The sequence below is a fragment of the Natrix helvetica genome (genome assembly GCF_964273705.1).
Source record: "Natrix helvetica genome assembly, chromosome: 3".
Classification (NCBI taxonomy): Eukaryota; Metazoa; Chordata; class Lepidosauria; order Squamata; family Natricidae; genus Natrix; species Natrix helvetica.
In genome coordinates, this window is record NC_138549.1 from 121391596 (window position 1) to 121413224 (window position 21629).

The 21629-nt window shown below is 39.1% G+C and overlaps 1 protein-coding gene across 3 annotated transcripts in view; it reads right to left on the reverse strand.

Moving 5' to 3' along the window:
* ELAPOR1 (endosome-lysosome associated apoptosis and autophagy regulator 1) overlaps nt 1-21629 on the reverse strand; it is a 68545-nt gene that overhangs the window by 15263 nt on the left and 31653 nt on the right. For all 3 annotated transcript variants that reach the window (XR_014174894.1, XM_081947051.1, XM_081947050.1), the window contains exons 2-11: nt 14292-14412; nt 11068-11260; nt 9266-9413; nt 8175-8255; nt 7927-8032; nt 7284-7433; nt 5211-5299; nt 3716-3893; nt 2391-2519; nt 16-106 (exon numbers count right to left, since the gene is read on the reverse strand). Coding sequence is in view for 2 of the 3 variants with exons in the window: in XM_081947051.1 (XP_081803177.1) it covers nt 16-106; nt 2391-2519; nt 3716-3893; nt 5211-5299; nt 7284-7433; nt 7927-8032; nt 8175-8255; nt 9266-9413; nt 11068-11260; nt 14292-14412 (1286 nt within the window). In the remaining variant the exon portion in view is untranslated. The remainder of the gene's footprint in view (nt 1-15; nt 107-2390; nt 2520-3715; nt 3894-5210; nt 5300-7283; nt 7434-7926; nt 8033-8174; nt 8256-9265; nt 9414-11067; nt 11261-14291; nt 14413-21629) is intronic.

Consider the following 21629-nt stretch of genomic DNA (forward strand, 5'->3'; position numbering starts at 1 on the left):
GACTAGTGATCTCACCTGAAACCAGGAATCACCAATGTTAAAATCATGAAATCATTGTCAGAAGCCCCTGCAGCTGTGTAGATGTAGTCACCAGCCACTTCCCACCCTGAAAATAAAAATCAAGAGTTAACCACTTAACCACAATTTGAGGAAAAGTTATACTCTGCACTATGTAATATCATATTTAATGTGAAATTTTGTGCATTCTCTTCCCAGAAACACAAGGAATCTATTGCTTTGAACTTATTCCCATCCACTCCCTAACATTTTCAAACTAGTTTCTCTAGAAGAACTTGGATCACAATTTGACAAGTTTTCCAGGGATCAGGGCTGCTACTAGCTGGGGAATTCTGGAGGTAGGAATCTCAGCAAATCTGGAAGGAACAACTCAGATCACAGAAAGTTGTGATAACATCTAACAATGCAGTAGAGGTCAGTTGAGAACTGCATTGAGGGCTTCCAGGAGAGCAGAACTGAAGATGTCTCCATGAAAGGGGAGCTAGCAACTGCAGTGAAAAACAAAGAGCCTGTAAATAGACCCACTCTTTGGAACCTCTCCGAACAAGGAGAAGACAGGAGGTTGCCCATGTATGGTCCAAATGGCTGCTTTTTGCAAGGAAACTGAAGAACAGCTATCTCCAATTGCACATTAACTACTTTTAAATGATTAGAGACCTTTGGAAGAACAATTTTGAAAACACTGGATATCCAGATAAAATTGAAATATTGTAACTTTCACAGTACAATTTGAAATTAATTTTAAAGGACACACAGCTTCTCATGAGAAATAGATTCTGTTTTGGTTTTCACAAACCATAACTAAGTTAAGCAATTTCATAATTTCAAAAAGTGGACACTAGAGGGACTAAAGTTTTTAAGTAAAGATTTACTAGCCTGTAAAATGTAAAATGATGCAAAACATAATAATGAAAATACAAGAGATTTTTGAATAATGCAATCAGAAAAGAATAGTCACAATATCAACCATATTGATAATGATGTCTTTTTCTATGGACATACTATGTCGAGAGTTGTTATCTACAGGTATAGAACAAATTTTATCTGACAAGATAGACCATGACTTAGAAAAGGAAGTTTTCAAACTGAAAGAAGTTTTCTAGATAAGAGATGGGATCTAAGATGAAGAAACAATTGGTTTGTAACCTGAAAGTGGATGAAGAGTCACTAAATTTATTTATACTTATAGTCATGAAGATTGAAAGTCATTTATATATTTCTGTATTTTTACTTTTTTATTTATTTTTCCTTGCAATAAAACTAAAACCAGAAAAATCAGGAGATTTAGAGATTCTGATTTCTGAGGTAGTCATTTAACTCCTTTTTTGGAAAACCTTATTTGGTTTTCATCATAGAATCACATGGTTAGAAGGGACTTTGGAAAATTTCTTTTCTAAACCCAGGGCAAGGCAGGAATCCTTAGAGCATTGCAGACTCTGTATATACAATGTGGTTTGAAATCAAACCTCTCTTAATAAGAATCTCTTCTTATCAAGACAAGTTCTTTATAACCTTGAAACAACACAAATGGCTCCTAATTATGGTTGCTTTTCTGGTGCTTAGAACTCAATGCAAATAGAATTCTAGAAAGTTGTATTTTTGAGTTTCTTTAGTACATGTAGTAGTCCTTGAGTTATGACTAATTTGTTCAGCGACTATTCAAAGTTATAAGGGCAATGTATGAAGGGACTTAAGACCAGTTCTTGAAATTCCAGCTGCTGCAGCATCTCCATAGTCACATAACAAAATTTGGGCATTTGGCAACCAGGTTGTTTGCCAAAGCTTTTCTGCCAGCTTCCTGCAAGCCAGGTTAATGGGACACTGGTAGGAAATATCATAAGTCACTCAGGAAAGAATATTAACTTGATTTCTTTGATCAAGGTTAAAGCAGAAATGCAGTTATCTTTGATAATCCTTATTAGACTTCGATGGTGCTAAGGCTAAATGGATTTGGCTCTATGGATTTGTTTATAAAAAAGAGATGGGATAGAGGAATAATAGATCATTTGTTGTATTTTAAGAGAAGGTAGTAAGTTACTAAAATTATCTATAGTTGTTGTAATGAAGTGGAAGTCACTTCGTTATTTCTTTTCTTTTTCTTACTTATATTCTTATTGTTTGTTTCTTTTCTATTTCTCTATTTTTTCTGGTTCTTCTTTTTTTACTTTGTATTCATTTTTGTTGTTGCAATTGTAATCTTTAATAAAATTATTATAAAAAAATAAACCATCCATTCCCATGAGAGTAAAATAACAAGTCTAGGGTTAGTTTGTGAACTGTCTGATGGTGCAACCTAATAAAGACACATAGCACAACCAGGGCCCCTTGCATTATCCAAATGCATTAGGTAAAAATACACAGTGGGAGGATACCTGCCATTCTCTTATATTCAAAACTGATTCCACTAAGGACTGTAGTCTCCATATTAGCTGGCAGCGTGTTCCACCATTTGTATTCAAAGCCTAACGCGGGCTCGGTGCCAACTGGGCAATTGGTACAACCTGAGAATCAAATTTTAAAAAAGAAACCAAAGACACAAACAGTCAGGAAAAGAATCACTACTGCTAATGACAGTCTTTAATTGGTGCGGCAATTAACGGCACTTTCTGAAACAGTGGTAAAATATAGTACAGCTATGATAGTAGCAGCCTATAAAGAGTCTTTTTAAGAACATCCACTAAACTGATGTCAAACGTGGCAACTTTAAGACATGTAGACTCTTAACTTCCAGAATTTGATACATGCTGGCTATGGAATTCTGGCAGCTGAAGGCCACATGTCCTAAAGTTGCCAAGTTTGTGAATCACTGCATTAAGCATTTTACTCTGGCTGAGTTTTCTTTTGTAATGAATTGTAAAAAATCTTGAAATGTTTTGTGAAAGCAGGCAGCATTTTTTCACACATATAGCTTGTAGAGCAGTCACAATGACCTTTTAATGCAGTGGTTCTCAACCTGTGTGTCGGGACCCCTTTGAGGGTCGAACGACCCTTTCACAAGGGTCGCCTAAGTCCATCAGAAAACACGTATTTTTGATGGTCTTAGGAACCGAGACACCAATTTTATGGTTGGGGGCCTCCACAACATGAGGAACTGTATTAAAGGGACGCAGCATTGGGAAGGTTGAGAACCACTGTTTTAATGGTTTGGGGTTTTTTTTCATTTGTTTTAATGGAGCAAAGTGTTGTACAGGGAGTAATTTTTCATGTTCCAAATTAGTCAGGTATATCAAGGTCAAGAATAAATCAGTAATACCCTGTGTAAATCATCGCTAAAATTCTTAATAGAAAGATTAGCTTTGTTCATTTGGCTTTCTTCTTTTCCTGCTTTGTGGATGGTTCATCAAAGAAAAAAACTGTTTATAGTGTACTGGAAGGCACACAATTTGGAGCATTATACTGGGGAAGGTTAATCTATGTAAACCAATAATCACCTCTCCGCAAGCATTATTTATAGTCCCATAGCCCTGTTGCCTTTAGAAATAATAATGAATAAGGGGGGGGGGGGAGAGAAGAAAAACTCCCACAATAAAAGATTGAATTTTCTTTTATGCCACTATTGAATCCAGGAAGTGCCCAGTTCATGCTTTTTAGAGGCGGTTCCCAGTGATCAGAGCACTGTGCCAGTTTAAACCATTTAGAGAACCTCATTTATGTGAGTTTAACCTAATTCAGAAGGAAAAAAACAGAATAGCATTACCAGACCCATTTGAGTATTTTCCATATGGGCAAGGCTCACAGGTGCTGGCATTTGTCTTAAAAAAACCAGGATTACAAGGAGGGCACATCTTCTTTACACCCGATGGAGGTAATTTCACTGCCGTGGGGAGGTCCTCATTGCAGATCTTAGGCTCAGCCCATTTATACATTAGCTGTGTCTGTGAAGATAAAAGTATCACTCATTTATCCATTCAGTCAATCACTCATTCATTCAGAGATAAAACATTTTACAGCATTTTTATATGCAAAAGGATTTATAATTGTCACTTCTGATACAGTAGTATAAACAATTTCATGTTATCCAGATATTTTGGTTCACAATTCCAGGACTCCCTTGTTGCTGGTCATGGTAATACAATAATACAATAGTAGAGTTGGAAGGGACCTTGGAGGTCTTCTAGTCCAACCCCCTGCCTAGGCAGGAAACCCTATACCGTTTCAGACAAATGGCTATCCAATATCTTCTTAAAGACTTCCAGTGTTGGGGCATTCACAACTTCTGGAGGCAAGCTGTTCCACTGATTAATTGTTCTAACTGTCAGGAAATTTCTCCTCAGTTCTAAGTTGCTTCTCTCCTTGATTAGTTTCCACCCATTGCTTCTTGTTCTACCCTACCATGGTAACTGTGGCTAGTGGAAGTTGAAGTCCAAATTATACAAAAAGCAAGATATCATACATCTACAGTATGCAATGCATACAGCTTACAGCACTCTAGAAGTTGTTGAACTATAACTTCCAATGTTGCTAAGATGAGAACAATTTTCACAATTTTCCTTATAATGTACTATTTCCCCAAATATATACAAAAATACAAATATGTATGAAGGAAAAAAGGACCATAGACTGAACTTAGCTTTAACTGGGACTTGTCTGCCAAAACCTATAAGCAAAACCCAAAAAGTGGCAGAGCCATGATCAAAATGGCATTTGGTTCTATTTGATTTATTAAATACAATACAATATTGTATTATTGTATTGTATTGTATTTAATAAATTAAATTTTAAAAAATATATCATTCATCATGATTACTGTTCACACCAGTAATAATCCTTCCTTCCTACATATATGTAATCATTTCCCCCTTTTCTCAGATAACATAATTCAACCCAGCTACACAGAGAGAAGCGATTTTGTTTGCTACCTCCAAGAATTTTAGGTGGCCCGCCCAGTCCTTTGAAGTTCCAGATTCAATACTCGTGGAACAGGTAACAAATACTTTGACTCTCCTTAAAGCTAAATAAACACTGGCTATGTGGGATGTGTGAACCAATCCTTATCTATTTTAGGTCTTGGTAATCGTTCTGATTATTGTATCCTCAAGGAAATGCTTGCTATTCCCTACCTTATTTATATGCATATGACACTTTACAACAAAAATATTTCGAATAATGCTAACCATCAAGGCTGTGCTTCAAAAGCCCCCCCCCCCCAAACCAACATCCCACTACTGTATGGAATTTTAGAGGTTGCATACCTGCCCATTTGCATCACAGGTAGTATGGGTATAAAAATAATCCTTATCTGTACAGGCTGGGCGAGTCTTGCAAGAAGAAGAACCTGGTTCTTTATTGCAAAAGAAACAGTAGTTAAATCCATGCAGACATGAGAGACTCAGAAACATTTTCAGCAATAAGCTATCAAAAATTATAAAACTATATATATTTGTGTGTGTGTGTGTGTGTTTGTGTGCGCGCGCATGTGTGTGTGTATCCTTCAATCATAACATTAATGATAGTTATTTCAAGTCACTGGTGGATTAATGTGGCATCATCATCAACAACAATACGTTTGAGAATAAGGCAGATTTTCTCAGTCTTCACATGTTCTTTGATTACCATTATTATACCCAGTCAGCCTAGCTATTGCTCAGGAATAATTAAAGGGATGAGGTTGAGGCTATATATCCTTGATCTTAGATTTCAGATTATTTGCCTCATGGATTAAATTATTCCATACAGGCATACGTTGTAGGTTTCAGAAATCCATCAAGCAGTTTGTGTCCAAAATATCTGTCTGCCTCTCGCAGAGTTTATTTGGCTTTTATAAAGTTTTTACAAGCAAAGCACAGAGCAACAACACATTGCTATAACAGGTTCACTCCCCCAAATCTTCCCTAGAGAATCAAGAATACCATTCAGGCCAAGGTTACCTCATGCCTTTGCTCTGGTGAATTAATGAGCTAAAGATAACAGACTGTGCATCACCTTTCCTTTATTCCTGCATCTGGTTCTGCTAATTAGGTGAGCTTGTAGGCTTCCAAGATAACAGCCACTGAGATCATGGTAATTTCTACGCATGTCTTTACATAGCTTTACCTCTCATTCCTACAATACGTTAGCTCACACTGAATCTGCTATCCTTTTTCAAGAATCTGCCACATCTAAAAAAAGACCCAGCATGCTTCCATATAGACGTCTCTTAGGGCTACCATGCCATATTTCGGAACCAGTTATAGAAAACAGCAGAATTTTGTATGGAATTATAATCTCATTAAATAATGGGAATGGTGTGGAGTGAACATACAATACAAGCATTTTTTAAAAGCACTCCCAAATTTAGAGGGCCAACCTTCTATTTTCCCTCTCTAGTCTCTTTCCTCCAACTTTCAAAATTGCCAGTGAAAAGGATAAGTACAAATAAACAAGCTTGTAAAAATTGTGGATTCTTCTTAAATTTCTAATTCTCTGTCATCAAGGTTTCAAAGAGGGCTGAACCAATTCATTGTAAAGGAGACTCTGATTTGAACAAAGTTTCTACTGTCTTTTAATCAATATGGCAGGAAGAATTCAAACAATACAGTACTGTATATCCTAGTATTTGTGTTAGCAAAAGCACAGAGTAAGTATTTCAATTTTTATTCTTTTTCTTTTTCTTCTGAAGTTTGGAATTTTGAAAAGTGCCAGAGGAAGCCGAAACAAACTAGTAAATCAAGTATGGTAAATTTTCGCCTGCAGCCTCTTTATTCCTTTTTTGTAGTTCCCCCAAGACCACATTATCAAAATTCAGCAGCAAGATTTTCTACAATATTTCAAACACAAGAAATAATTATAGGTTTTTTTAAGGCTATAATTTCTTTTTGTTCTTGTTGTTAAACCCAAGAACACTCCCCCACTCAAATTATTTAAAAAGGCCTCAAATCCTAGTCATAGTCTTTCCAGTAACGTTACTGTCATGATCTCTGTGACTCTCGACTGTTAGAAAACTTATTAGAAAAAAAGGCATTTCCCTACCTACCTTTGTGGTTGCTGCTGAATGAGACAATGCCAACAAAGTGAAGCTGAAACAAAGTCTAGCATGCAATATTGTAGAATTTAGGGCAAGGATATGGCAACACAGACAAAAATGGATTAGAAATATAAGAGAACGATACCTGATTTTCAGTTTGTACAGAGCATGTGCAGTGAAGTTAAAAAGCAAAGAGGGGCCAATGTAAGATGACAATATATACATCTAAACCTATTATGGCTGGAAAGTGGGATAACTTGCCTAACAAGTACAAAAAATCAACTGCACATCAAAGAAATGGCTGAGGCATGGAACGTATTACCTGAGTAATTTGCTGGCTCACACTGCTGGCAGGAAGTAGCTCTTTTGGAAGAAAAAGTATTTGCTGGGCATTGCTGACAGAAGGAAGAACCAGATTTGGCAGTGTAGGTGCCTGCTTTACAAGGAAAGCATTCAGAAGTATAAGCCACACCTAGGGAACGTGGGAAAAAAGAAGGGAAACATGTTTGCAGCAAGCAAAATAATCCTTCGAACGTCACCAGCAGCAACTTACACTATGAACTAAACTAGAGGTAGGCAATACATTTCTGACCCATTAATTAATTTCACACAGATTGATTAACCAATCAATCAATCTCAAACAAGCTCCCTCTCATAAAGTTCCATCTCCTATTTCCAAGTCCCCTCACCAATCTGTCACAATCTGTAGCAAAAACTATACACCTGCAATTGCGACTCTGCCTTGACCACATCAAAATTCTCTGAGGAGAGAAAATTTGGAATATACACATGGTTGATTGGAGAAGTCTTCAAAGGAGTCGTGGCTCTCTGAATCATCATCTTCGAGAACAGAAGATGGTGAGTTTTGCTCTGTTCAAGGGGAGCAGAGAAGCTATCTGAGCCTATCATAATCCTGGTCCTCACCATTTCATTAGATTCAGTGCATGCACTGACAAAACACGTACCTGTAATTCCAATGTTTTTCACCAACACAGGCTTGGGGTTTTTGGACCAAACAGAGAAAGCTGTTGTTTTCCAGTACAAGACATTGTTGCCACGACTCAGTTCCACCTATAGATATTAAAAATCTAGTTAACATGCTCAGATAATATGGATATTGAAATGCAGTGCTAGTTCCCAGTAGTTCGTATATTTTTCCTTCCTCAAGTTAGTGCTTGCTGCAGTTTTAAGTTTAAAAACATTCTATACTTACACTGTGTTTCTCCCAACCTTTCTCTGTAGTTCTCATCCATCGAGAATCCTCCACAGTTGGTTGACACTGGTCATTCTGAACCTACAATAAATGAAGATGCAGATAAGCGTGCCATTTCTGTTCATAGGAATAGAGATTTATACAATTTGAACATATGCTCTACTTTTGATGCTAGCTGGAAACTTCTTTTTACACGTTTGTGCAACTAATGATATTTCAGAAGATGACTAACTTTTTAGAACTGCTGTATCTTTCAAAGAATCCTAAAAATCCTGTGGAATATGTACAATTCTCCAAGATCTTGTGTAAGAACATTAAGAAATAATGTAACATTTTACATACTTTAATATTAAATTAATATTGTTTGCCATTTTGGCACATAGCTCAGTCTCTAAAAATGTATATATTTAAGGCTGCACATTGAAATACAGTGTGTTTTTCTTGATTACTAAAAAAAATACAGACTGCTTAAGGTGTTCAGACTGATTCAAGCATACCTAGACTACTTTATTTAGGTTGTAACATGTGAGTTGGTATCTTTTAATTCCCCGTTTTATTAATCCAGGGGAACCTTTTACTGCTACTTTCAATATAAAAGACTAGAGCCACCGATATTAATTAAAAGAACACTTAAATGCATTTCAATATACTTTAGATTTGCAAAGTTATCAAAAGTGCATTTTGAAGAATATGCCAGCAACACATTCTGGATTAGAAATAAACATTGGGAAAGTCTTCTTGGTTCTAACATTATTATAGTTATGGAAAGAAGTGCCAAAATAACAAAGTTGTTCCTTCAAGCAGCACACAAAGCTATCGCTTTCAAAAGAAAAAAAAAATCTGGAAGGTGTTAACAGATTACTGCAGATTACTGCAAACAGTTTACTGAACATGAATTTTAGTGTCTGATTTAAATAAAATAGAAAGAGTTTTATTCAACCTGGGAGGAGATACCAGATCATATGGAATGCAAATTCTGGAAAACAGTGATTAGTTTTTGAAAGGCAGCACATAATTGAAAATTTCTCTTACATAACATAAAATAATCAAAACCTAGATAGAATCTTTTAATTGAATTGCAAGAAACATACAAAGAATTCAAAGACGATGCTGCTGTCTGGGTAGATGTAGTCAAAGGAGACGGTCCCAGACTGCTTGAGGTTAACAGAGTACATCAGAGTAGCTATGCACTCATCCGTGTTGGAGGCAATATAATCTCCCTTAGGAATCCATGTTGATCTGGAACAGAAGAAAGAGCCCAGCAGTTGTGAGTGTACTACTGCACATCACCAGCAAACAGGTATTCCCAAGACATTACAAGAGAGTTACATTTGGACTGAAGAAGTTACACATTCAAATGCCAGATCTTGTATTTCCACAGAAAAAGGAAAACATTTATGAATGATTAATTGTAATTTGTTTGTATCAAGTTTAATTTGGTCTTGAAATCAAGGTTATGTAACAAAAAAGCTGCACACCTAGAGTAGTTGAGCTATATTGATATTATACTAATTTGATAATGAACAGCATATACTCTATACCAGTGATGGCGAAGCTTTTTTGGCTCGCGTGCCACAAGTGGGGGGAGCGCAGGGGGGTTGAGTGCGGGCGTGCCGCACCCATAATGCAACGCGTCACCCCCCCAGTGCGCATACGCGCACAACGCGTGACACCCCCATTTTTACATGCTTTTTTCGCCTTCCCCAGGCTCCAGAGGCTTTATAGGAGCCTGGGGACGGCGAAAAGAGCCTCCCCCGCCCCCCCCCGGAGGCTTCAGGGACCATCTCTGAAGCCTCCGGGGGGGCGGGGGAGGCTCTTTTCGCCCTCCCCAGGCTCCTATAAAGCCTCTGGAGCCTGGGGAAGGCGAAAAATAGCTTTTAAAAAGGTGAACTCAGCTGGCCAGCGCGTGCATTGGCGCTGGCCAGCTGACGCATGCCCTGACAAATGGCTCCGCGTGCCACTTGTGGCACGCGTGCCATAGGTTCGCCATCACTGCTCTATACACTCATTTCTACTACCGTATATGCGTATATGGATAAAGCCACCTGAAGGCCAAAGCATACCGAATCAGGATTGTGTGTGTACACTGTAATACAGTCATGAAAAAGAGATATAGGTACATTTCTTTTTGCTTAATTGATTATATTGGAAAACCTTTGTCCACTCTGAAGTATGGTAGATGCAGATGACTGCATGCTTAGAAGGCACAAAGTTGAAAACAACTGCTTTAAAGCATTTCCTGGACTAGTTCCCCCCCTCCTATAATTTTATTAATTACATTAAATAGATATATCAACCCAATTCAGAAATATATTAAAAAGAATGAAAAAGAAATATTTAAAAAGTGTAGAAAAAATCCCTGTCACCCCTCACTCCACTGCCGCCAAGGAAGTAGCAAGAAAAAAAATATTCTACTAGACCAGTTTTTCATCTCAACAGCATAAAGTAAATCACTACTGAGAGATAATTTGGTGTAGTGATTACCAGGTTAGAAACCAAGAGACCATGAGTTTCAGTCCCACTCTAGGCATGAAGCTAGCTGGGTGACCTTGGGGCAGTCATTGTCTTTCTTTGAACTGGCAGGTGCTCACCTTGCTTCAGTTTTCAGTTTCTTCACCTATTACTATCAAGTAAAGAAGGCATTAATGTTTGAACAAAATCTAGAAATTCAATCTAAAGCAGAAGAATCAAAGCACTGGTGGTAATGTACAAAGGAGGTAATGTTATTCTGAGCTCCCACGCTTAGAGATAAATTAGCTGCAATGTTTCATAAATACTCCTACTCAAAATGCGGTCAAGCTGTAGAGTCTGCAGCCTTAAGGTCACTGCCTGGCATATAGGCTGACTTTCAAAACAGACATATCCCAGCATTAATAACAACACATTCACTCACTTGGTGCAGTTTCCCAAGGACTCCAAGAGGTTGTAATCAATTTCAAAATTGGTTGCTATGCTGGCAAATCCATGGGGCAATTCATCCCATTCATCGAACCTGACACCAGTCCCAAGAGAATACGTGCCCTCTGCACATGACTTGCAAGACTGATCTTTCATATCCAAGAATTCACCTGCTTTGCAAGAAAATGCTGAAATACAGAAAATCACCAAGACAAAATCAGGGCAAAAAAATGAATCCAGACCAACATAGGTAGCTTCAGTGAATCTGTTGCACATGACTTTTATAGGATGACACTTTCTAATATCTTTGAGTTTAACACCTGACAAGGCTAATTTTTTGTTTGATAAAATGAAACACATGTTTGTTAGCTACATTTTGTATTTGCATACAAGTTCTCATTAGATACCTAGCACCAAAACATAACTGAAATAAAGCACTCTCCCTCTCCCTCCCATCCCCCTCCCTCCCACCCCCCTCTTTCTCTCACACACCACAAAGAATTAAAGACACTAAGTGCTGTTCCACATGACCAACCCACCCACCCAAACGTTTCCATACCAGGAAATAAGTTCCTTTAAGTCAATGGGCCTTTTTAAAAAGTGGATATCAAATTGTACTGTAAGACTTTGTTTTATATAAATACAAGTTATTTTTTCCATGTGCATGAATAAACTATAATGATTCTCATGTTCACACAGTTCAACCCTTCTTTTCTTCTGTTTCCCCTATTATAGGTTTAAGCATCACACCAAGGCATGTTTTAACCACAATTTGCTAGATAAGCCAAAAAGGCTACATTCATATGTAGCTGTACAAAACATGATATTCTTTTAAGAAGAAAAGAGTGTAAACCATGTCAATGAAAGTATGGATAGGGGATTTTTTTAATGTTCACCATGAGCTCCAGACATATTACACACACACACACACACACACACGCACACACACATGCACACACATACACACTCCACACACACTTTGCAGGAATGGATAGGTGAAAACAAAACAATTCTGCACCAGGTCATAAATATGAACCAGTTGCCAAGTCTCTGAATTTTGCTCATGTGATCATGGGAATGCTGCAGAGGTCGTAACTGTGAAACATGATCATATGTTACTTTTTTCAGTGCCATTGTATGGTAACTTTGAACAGTCACTAAATGAACTGTTGTAAGTTGAGGACTGCCTGTAACTTATTGAAATTAGGAGGAAAACAACAGAAAACAGTGTGGGGATGATTCCTTTATCTAAATGGAGATGGAAATTTGGACATCCTAATTCCTTTTACATCATTTCTCGAGGAACTTTAAAAAGAGAGCAATTGAATGATCAAAAAATGGGCAGAAAGGTCTATCTGATATTTTGTGTTACTTAAATATTTATGTCCTATCCCACTTTATAAAATGCAGAGTTAACAATGCCAGAGTAGGCTAATGCTCATTAATAGGCTAGCTCCAGAAACCCTTTAGGCATGTGATTGATAGAGTAATAGACTATAAAAAATAATGATGCATGACAAGATTGAGGGAAATAGAAAAAGGGGAAGACAGGGAAAGATAAAATAGATGAAAAGGATCAAACAGATGACTGGAATATTCTTGGCAGGTCTATGTTACTACTACATAGATAGTTCAAGATGGAGACCAGTTGAAGCAATTTGATGGCACCTTATGAAATAATTATCTTTTAGAAGCGGGATGTATTATTTCTAAAGATACTATTACTTTACTTCTAAACATTGATAGTAACACTAGGAATAACAGTATGTATGGAATGTAAATAGAAAGAACAAAAAGAGCTATGTACAAATACACTGCTTTCAATTTTTTAGGTCCCATATGCCCCCATTGTGCTATAAGTAATTCTGTTCCATTGGAATAAAAATGAACAATTTTATGGTTAAATTTAAATCAAAATTATACTTCTAAGTAAAACTTATATTTTCTTGTGTGGATGGGTATAGAATGTCTCTTCTAATATAATATTTGCCTTTATCAATTTTTAGAAGTACATGCACAAGTTTACAATTTTTTAAACGTATATGTGATCTACTTGATTATGGACAAATTAATTAATATCTAACATGGTAGTCCTAATTATAGTTTAGTCACAATTTAAGGATTCTTTACTGATGAGCTGCCTTGTATAGAACATAACATTTTAAATCTCGAAATGTTTTTTCTTCAGATATATCCCTGGTCAGGAGAAAAATATGACAGAGAGATAGTCTAGGTCAGTTGCAAATTTAAATTTCTCCCTTTCAAATCTTCAAATATTATTGGAATTGGGGAATAAGACTACGTCCATGGGTGGGTTTCAAATTTTTTTTACTACCAGTTCAGTGGGCATGGCTAGATGGGGGACATGTGACTGAGTGGGCATGGCCAACTTGACATCACTCATGCACACTCAGTCACTTGAGCCCCTCACCAAGCCACGCCCACCAAAACAGTGGTGAAAAGTTTTGACGGAGGGGAGGGGCTCCAGTCTCGCTGGAGCTAAGGGAGCGCCTACAAACTAAGAAAAAAAGGTTTTTTCCTCCCTGGCCCCCAGGAAAACTCTGGAGGCTTCAGCAGGGCTGGGGGAAGGCAAAAATGCCCCCATTTTTCCAAAAAATGGGTGGAAAACAGGCCATTGTATAATATGTGTTTTTATTTATTGTACACCGCCCCGAGTCCCTTCGTGGAGAGGGAGCGGCTAACAAATATAATAAATTCAAATTCAATTCAATTCATTCATTTTTCACAAAAACGGGGGCATTTTTGCCTCCCCCCCAGCCCTGCTGAAGCCTACAGAGTGCTTCTGGGGGCTGGAGGAAGGCAAAAACACCTGCGTTTTTGCAAAAAAGAGCCCATGTCTGGAACCTCTCTGGGATTAGCATGCGCACACTATTAAAAAAAAGGGGGCGGGGGAAATTACATTTTTTCAATAAAGATTGTTCTGCCCATGTGCAGAACAGAAAATAAAGATGGTGGTGCCCAGGATAGAACCGGTATGGTCACGGGTCCATTCGAACTGGTAGGAACTCACCTCTGACTATGTCCAAGCAAAGAAATGGTTACATAATTCTATTGAAATGACAGTGTTGCCCCTGCTCTTAAATAAAGTATCTTGTGACGTAGAGTAACCTTTGTTTCTACTTCTGATAAGGTTTGAAATGTCAAAAGAAAGAAATCAGTGGCAAACTAAAAAGTTGGGTGGCAGACATCATGACTTACAACATTCTGTGCCTTTGATGGGATCTGGCAGGCCAGTGCAGAGTCCTGGGGTGTGAGGCACAGCAACTCTCCATCTGGAGCCCAGGCTGTTACATGCTGTGTATTCATAATAGTATTCAGACTGGAAGAGAGAGAAAAAGAGAGAGACCAAATAACAGGATATGCATTTAGTCCAGATGACAGACATTTTTTTTTCTTATTTCAGAAAATTGTTTCTCTGCAGGACATAAGAGAACTTTATTATTTTAAAATCTAGAGCAAGGGCGGGGGGAGGGGGGGAGAATCCAACTCTCCTGGAGATTTCAAATCATATTTTTGATGTGAAAATAGCATGCAAAAGAAATAATGGGCCAGTCTTTAAGTTTCAATTCGTAGAAATCTATCATTTCATGATCTAAAACAGTTACTTCTAAATCTTTAATGGTTTCTACAGAGCAGTGGTGGGATTCAAAAAAATTTTTCCATCCATTCTGTGGGTATGGCATGGTGGGCGTGGCAGGATACTGTAAAATCTCCATTCCCTCCCCATTCCAGGGAAAGGTTACTGCAAAATCCCCATTTCCTCCCGATCAGCTGGGACTCGGGAGGCAGAGAATAGATGGGGGCGGGGCCAGTGAGAGGTGGTATTTACCAGTTCTCTGAACTACTCAAAATGTCCACTACTGGTTCTGCAGAACTGGTCAGAACCTGCTGAATACCACCTCTGCTACATAGATAACAATTTAGCCAAAGCAGGGAAAACTGCAGTTTTGTAGCATCTTAAAAACTAAACTACAATCACTCTCAGAGAATGCATCAGACATTTTCTTGCAGGCTATAGCTACAAAACTGGATTTTTTGGAGTGGGACCCATTACATGTGGGAGGACTGCTATACATAGTCAAGAGATATAGAAAACTAACGTGGTTGCCATCTAGTGGTTTTCTGGATGTTGAAGAGCAGATCTCTAGCCCTATTACACACAGCTACCTATCCTAATATGCCTACTAATTAATAACACCAGATTGTGCTACTGACCATACTACAAAACTGTGAAATCCAGATTCCAAAGCTATCTCCATATCTCCTCATGTAACAGTAGAATAGGACATAATACAATCAGCCCAAATTCAGACCTTTGCTCCAGTTCTAATCTTACATATGCCTATTGTCCGCCAGTAATGCTGGATTTTACAGCAAGCAAACTAACCAATCCCTATATCAAAAATAATTGACGCCAAATCTGACATCTAAAGAATAAGCATAGTACTGTAAATATTTGTCAGGATCTGTGGCTAAAAGAATCAACATAAATTCAAAGGTAATTGCTACCAACCATGCAAGGATCTCTGTGAATTTGGCCATTGCTGGCAAATTAAACAAATATATTAACTGCATATTATCTTTCCATTTCTCCCATACACATTCAGGAAGTTACCGGTATGTAGTTTTGGATTCAAGATGATACAGTAAAACTTTCTAACCTATGAAAACCTAACTTGAAAAAGAGAACACTGAAGATATAGGACCAAAATGTTTGTTTTAATATCATATGTGCTTGTAAGTGCCTCTCTTTAATACCATTGTAATTTGCATTGGTCATTTTAAGACCTAAATATTTCACCAAACAAACTTATATTTATTCTAGCACAATAGAGATTAACATAACAATGCAAATTGTTCATGAAACACTTCCCTGAGAACCAGAGATGTGGAGTTTTCCTGAGAAAGAAAAATAACTATATTTCTTAGTATTCTAATGGACGAACACTCAAAATATATTGTTTGTTTGTTTATTTCTTTGTTTGTTTTATTGGATTTATATGCCGCCCTTCTCCCAAAGGACTCAGGGCGGCGTACAACATTAAAAAACACATATCACAAAAGTTAAAAGGAAATTAGATAAGTATCCCAAAAAACAAACCCAATTAATATAACAATAATATTTTAAAAATTAGATAAATTTAACAGGCCCGGCCGGCTTGCTGGAAAAGCCAACTTTTTAGGGCGCGTCGGAAGGACCGGAGGTCAGGGATTATGCGAAGCTCCGGGGGCAGCTCATTCCAGAGGGAAGGCGCTCCCACAGAGAAGGCTCTCCCCCTGGGGGTTGCCAGCCGACACTGCCTGGCCGATGGCACCCTGAGGAAGCCAACTCTGTGGGATCGTACTGGACGGTGGGAGGCTACTGGTGGCAGTAGGTGGTCTCGCAGGTACCCTGGGCCTAAGCCATGGAGCGCTTTAAAGGTCATAATTAGCACCTTGAATCACATCCGGAAAACAACCGGCAACCAGTGCAGGCCGCCTAAAAGGGGTGTAACATGGGAGCACCTAGCTCCCGCATGACAACCCGCGCGGCTGCATTCTGGACCAGCTGAAGCCTCCAAGTGCTCTTCAAGGGCAGCCCCATGTAGAGAGCATTGCAGTAGTCCAGGCGAGAAAGGATGAGGGCATAAGTGAATGTGCATAGAGCATCCCGATCCACGAAGGGGCGCAACTGACGTACCAGGTGAACCTGGTAAAAGGCCCCCCTGGTCACGGTCGTCAGGTGTTCTTCTAAACTAAGCCTCATGTCCAGGAGGACTCCCAGATTGCGGGCCCTCTCTGAGGGGGCTAAAATTTCTCCCCCATCATCAAAGATGGGACAACATCCACAAATCGGGATGACGGAAACCACAGCCACTCAGTCTTGGAGGGATTGAGCTTGAGCCTGTTCCTCCCCATCCAGATCCGCACAGCCTCCAGGCTTCGGGACATCACATCGAGGGCATCGTTTGGGTGGTTTGGGGTAGAGATGAAAAGTTGGATATCGTCAGCATATTGATGATACCGTGCCCCCAAACCACGGATTCCAGCGGTTTCATATATATGTTGAACAGGAGGGATGAGAGAACCGACCCCTGGGGCACTCCACAAGTGACGCACCTCAGGGTCGATCCCTGCCCTCCAGTCAACACGAACTGCAACCGATCCGACAGGTAGGAGGAGAACCACCGTAAAACGGTGCCCCCCACTCCCAACCCCCCCGAGTCATCGCAGTAGGATACCATGGTCGATGGTATCGAAAGCCGCCGAGAGGTCTAATAGGACCAGGACAGAGGAGCAGCCCCTGTCCCAGGCCTACCAGAGATCATCGACCAACGCGACCAATGCCGTCTCCGTGCTGTACCCGGGCCTGAAACCCGACTGAAACGGATCCAGATAGATATATCTTTGTCTTACAGTACAGTATTCTAATCTAAACAACTTCAGTTGAGGATAAAAGTCAATGCAAGTGCATAAATGCATTACACACTATAAATGCAGAGTTCTGGTAGCACAGTGGTTAGAATGCCGTATTGCAGGTTAATTCTGCCCATGGTCTGGAGTTTGATCCTGACAGTGCTCAAGATTGATTCAGCCTTCCATCCTTTCGAGATTTGTAAAATGAAGACCCAGATTGTTGGGGGCAATATGCTAACTCCATAAACCACCCAGAGAGCACTATAAAGCACTATGTGGTGGTATATAAGTCTGCTATTGATATATAAAAATGTCTTCCACTTCCTTGCCAACATACTGTAAATTGTTAACTGGGGGCAGAGAAGAAGGACTAGGAAATGAACCGAATCCTTTTAAGTACCATATTTCTATGTTTTTACTGGCTAAATAAATCTATCACTGATTTTCTGCAACAGAGATTTTACAGATTGTTCTGCATATGTATTATGATATTTCTTCTGACTATAAAATGTGAGCATGTTACACTAAGCTTGGCTAACCAAGCTACAAATAGCCTGAAAGCTTTATTGCATCCATAGGTGGAACCAAAGGAAAAGTACAAATGGGTCTGATGGTGAGCACTTTGGGGTTTAATTACTATAACTGCAGATTGGATGTAGTTAAATTGCACAGCTATTTTTATATTCTATGTTTTAATATAATCCTAACATTGGACTGAAACCTTTCATTATCCAGGAAGTTTTAATACTTAACTTGCTCAAATATAATAATGGTTATAAGGTCAACTTGTCTAAGTTCTGATTCCACAGAATGCAAACATATAGCTGTGCCAATGAATGACTTCAGGCATAACCACCATCGCCATCTGAATGCACGATTGCCTCCACATGGGAAGCATGCTAAGACTGCATCTGTCACCTGTGCAACTGCCCTTACTTCAGACTGAACCTAGTTCTGTAGAAAAACCTCTATAGGCAACACATTGTAAGGCAGGAAGAGCCAATCTATGTGATCTGAACTATAGTACGTAGCATCCCTTAGTACTGATCCCTCTCCAGTTTCCTTTGAGCGACTTTGAGATGACTGGCCAAAATAAGATTCCCGCCCCCCCAACCCTAATTAAAGCCATCCCAAGATGCCTCTCTCTTTCCAATAGTCCACACAGTTCTTAGAAGATAAAAACCAAGCTTTAAATTTCTTGTTAAATAAAAGCACTACAGAATTATATTGTCTAGAGAACACTTGGTTCTAAGCTAGCAGAGTGGGAAACTCCGGCCTCCCAATTTAAAGATTAATCTAGGTTTGTTTGGAACAAACAAAGCAGTTTTAAGTGAAAAAGCAACAACAACCAAAGATAGCTCTAGGTAAATATTATTTTCCCCAATATGTTAATTTCACGAGGATCAGTCAAGCCCACACCTTTGGTCTCCAAATATATATTTCTAACCCAGTTTTAATCTTATTTCTTGGACCTTGCTGTGAACATCCATATGGAAGAACAGCTGTTACATGGGCAAAGTGTTCTCTGCAGCTAATCACCTTGAAAACCAATACCTTCCCAACAGAGGCCAGGAAGGGATGTTTATGCAGGAGTTAAAGCTAACACTGAAGGCAAATACAAACAACTGCAAAATTGATCATAACTGTATGACAAAACACAAAGGGAATTTAAGGCAATTGTTAAGTATTCTATATTACCACCACCCTTATCTTAAAAGGAAGAAAATGGCTTGGACCTTAAAGTGCAGGAACCTAAATTTGTTATTTTGGAATCCTATTATCAATAACAAATTCATACATACATATACAGTATATTAAATACTTATTTTATCTGCATAGGACATGCTAGAGCTTTGTAAAAACAACAGTAACAGTGAAAAGGGATCACTTTTGTTTGTTTGTTTATTTTTATGTCCCCTTTATTATTATTTATAAATAACTGAAGGTGAATACACCCAATACTGCTTCTGCCTCCTTTTTTTCTACAGCAACCTTGTGAGGTCATATAGCCTTTATTGTATTGAGCTACAGACCTCACTAAATACTTGGTATAGGTTCTGTTCCCGTTTGTCATTCATACTTGTAATTTAATATGTGCAGAAGGAAGCTACCTGTACAGAATCAAATGTACAAAGACCTTATCGGTGCAATCTGTAAATACACAACCACTGTACTTTTGGAATCCAAGAAATCTCGACCTGCAAGCTCATAAGAAAATGAAAAAAGGGTAAGAGATCAGAGCGTTTAAATATCCCAGTAAGGCAGTAAAAGCAACTGAAGGTTGGGAGAGAGGTCAATATTGTCCCAATAGGCAGAGCACAATGACCTTCTGTATATTTCTGTAAGCTCTCTTTCCCATTAGATCATCAGATAACATGTTACACCAAATTACCAGAAGCAACTTAGTTCTACAACAGAATTGGGAACCATTTGAGAACTGGAAGCAATACTTAACTTTTTTTAAAAGGAATGCAGTAGTAAATTATGCAAAATGTGGTGAATTAAACTTTTTCGACTTGGTTTTTGAGGGGAATCTTAAAGTGTTGGAGTTTAACACTTTAAAATTTAACACTAAAATTTAATTTAATTTAACAGTAACAAATGGACTTTTAAAAATTGTTGTTTATTTAAGTTAAACCTATTGCTTTAGATTAGGTTTGAGTATTTTGTCTCAAAATGAAAGGAAAACACACTAAAATTTTCAGTAATCATGGGAGCTGGGACAATTATAAAAATGGGATTTTGTTAAGTCTTCAGTTGTCCTACATGTGGAGCACAGGGGCAGTTTTTCAGTGTAGGGTCCTAATTAATTTATTTGTTCAATTTATTACCCTCTCAATCACCAAGGCAACTCTAGGCAGTTTAGTTTAAAATAAACAGGTTTAAAACATGCAGTAAGAAAATATCACTCAACTCCTTGGGAAACCAATATTGTAATACAAAACAAGTACACCGTGCATAGTCACAAAATGTCCTGCCTCAGGTTTGAAAAAACTCAGGTCTGAATGGCTTTTTTTTTTAAGGACAACAGGATTAAAGCTCTGCAGAATTCAGGGATGGGATTTATTATTTATTTTATTTATTAAATTTGTTAGCCGCTCCCTCTCCACAAAGGGACTCGGGGCGGCGTACAATAAATAAAACACATAATATAAAATTACACATTGTGCGGAGGAGGTATAAAAAACACAATACATCATTATTATAACATAGAAATATTAAAATAAGTTAAAATTAAATACCCCATGGAGATTACAAATATAAAAATTGCCAGGAGGAGTAAAATGGAACTACGGTTGAGCCAGGCCTACTAGTTGAAAAAGGTGGGTCTTGAGTTTTGAACGGAAGGAGCGGAGGACGGTGGTAATCCTAATATCCGGGGGGAGGTCATTCCAGAGGGCTGGGCCCATCACAGAGAAGGCCCTACTCCTGGGCGCCGCCCTCTGGCACTGCTTAGTGGACGGCACCCGGAGAAGTCCCTCTCTGTGCGAGCGAATTGGTCGTAGGGATGTATGGGGCAGGATGCGATCCCGCAGGTAACTAGGTCCTATGCCATGAAGCGCTTTGAAGATGGTAATCAACACCTTGAAACGCACCCAATAGACCACAGGGAGCCAGTGCAGCTCGCGCAGGAGAGGTGTTATATGGGAGTATCTCGTACTTCCCATAATCACCCACGCAGCCGCGTTCTGGACCAACTGCAGTCTTCGAGTGCATCTCAAGGGGAGCCCCATGTAGAGAGCATTACAGTAGTCTAGGCGGGACGTCACCAGCGCGTGAGTGACCGTGCGAAGGGCATCCCGGTCCAATAGGGGGCGCAATTGGCGCACCAGGCAAACCTGGTGGAACGCCCCCCTCGCCACGGCTGCCACATGGTCATCCATGGACAGCCGGGCATCCAGGAGGACACCCAAATTGCGCGCCCGTTCCATGGGGGGCAGTTGTTCGCCCCCAATGGCCAGTGTTGGAATTAGCTGGTTGAACCGGGGGGCCGGAAGCCACAGCCACTCCGTCTTGGAGGGGTTGAGTTTGAGTCGGTTGTCACCCATCCAGACCCGTACGGCTTCCAAACACCGGGACATCATTTCAACGGCCTCGTTGGGGTGGTTCGGGGTGGAAATGTACAGCTGTGTGTCATCA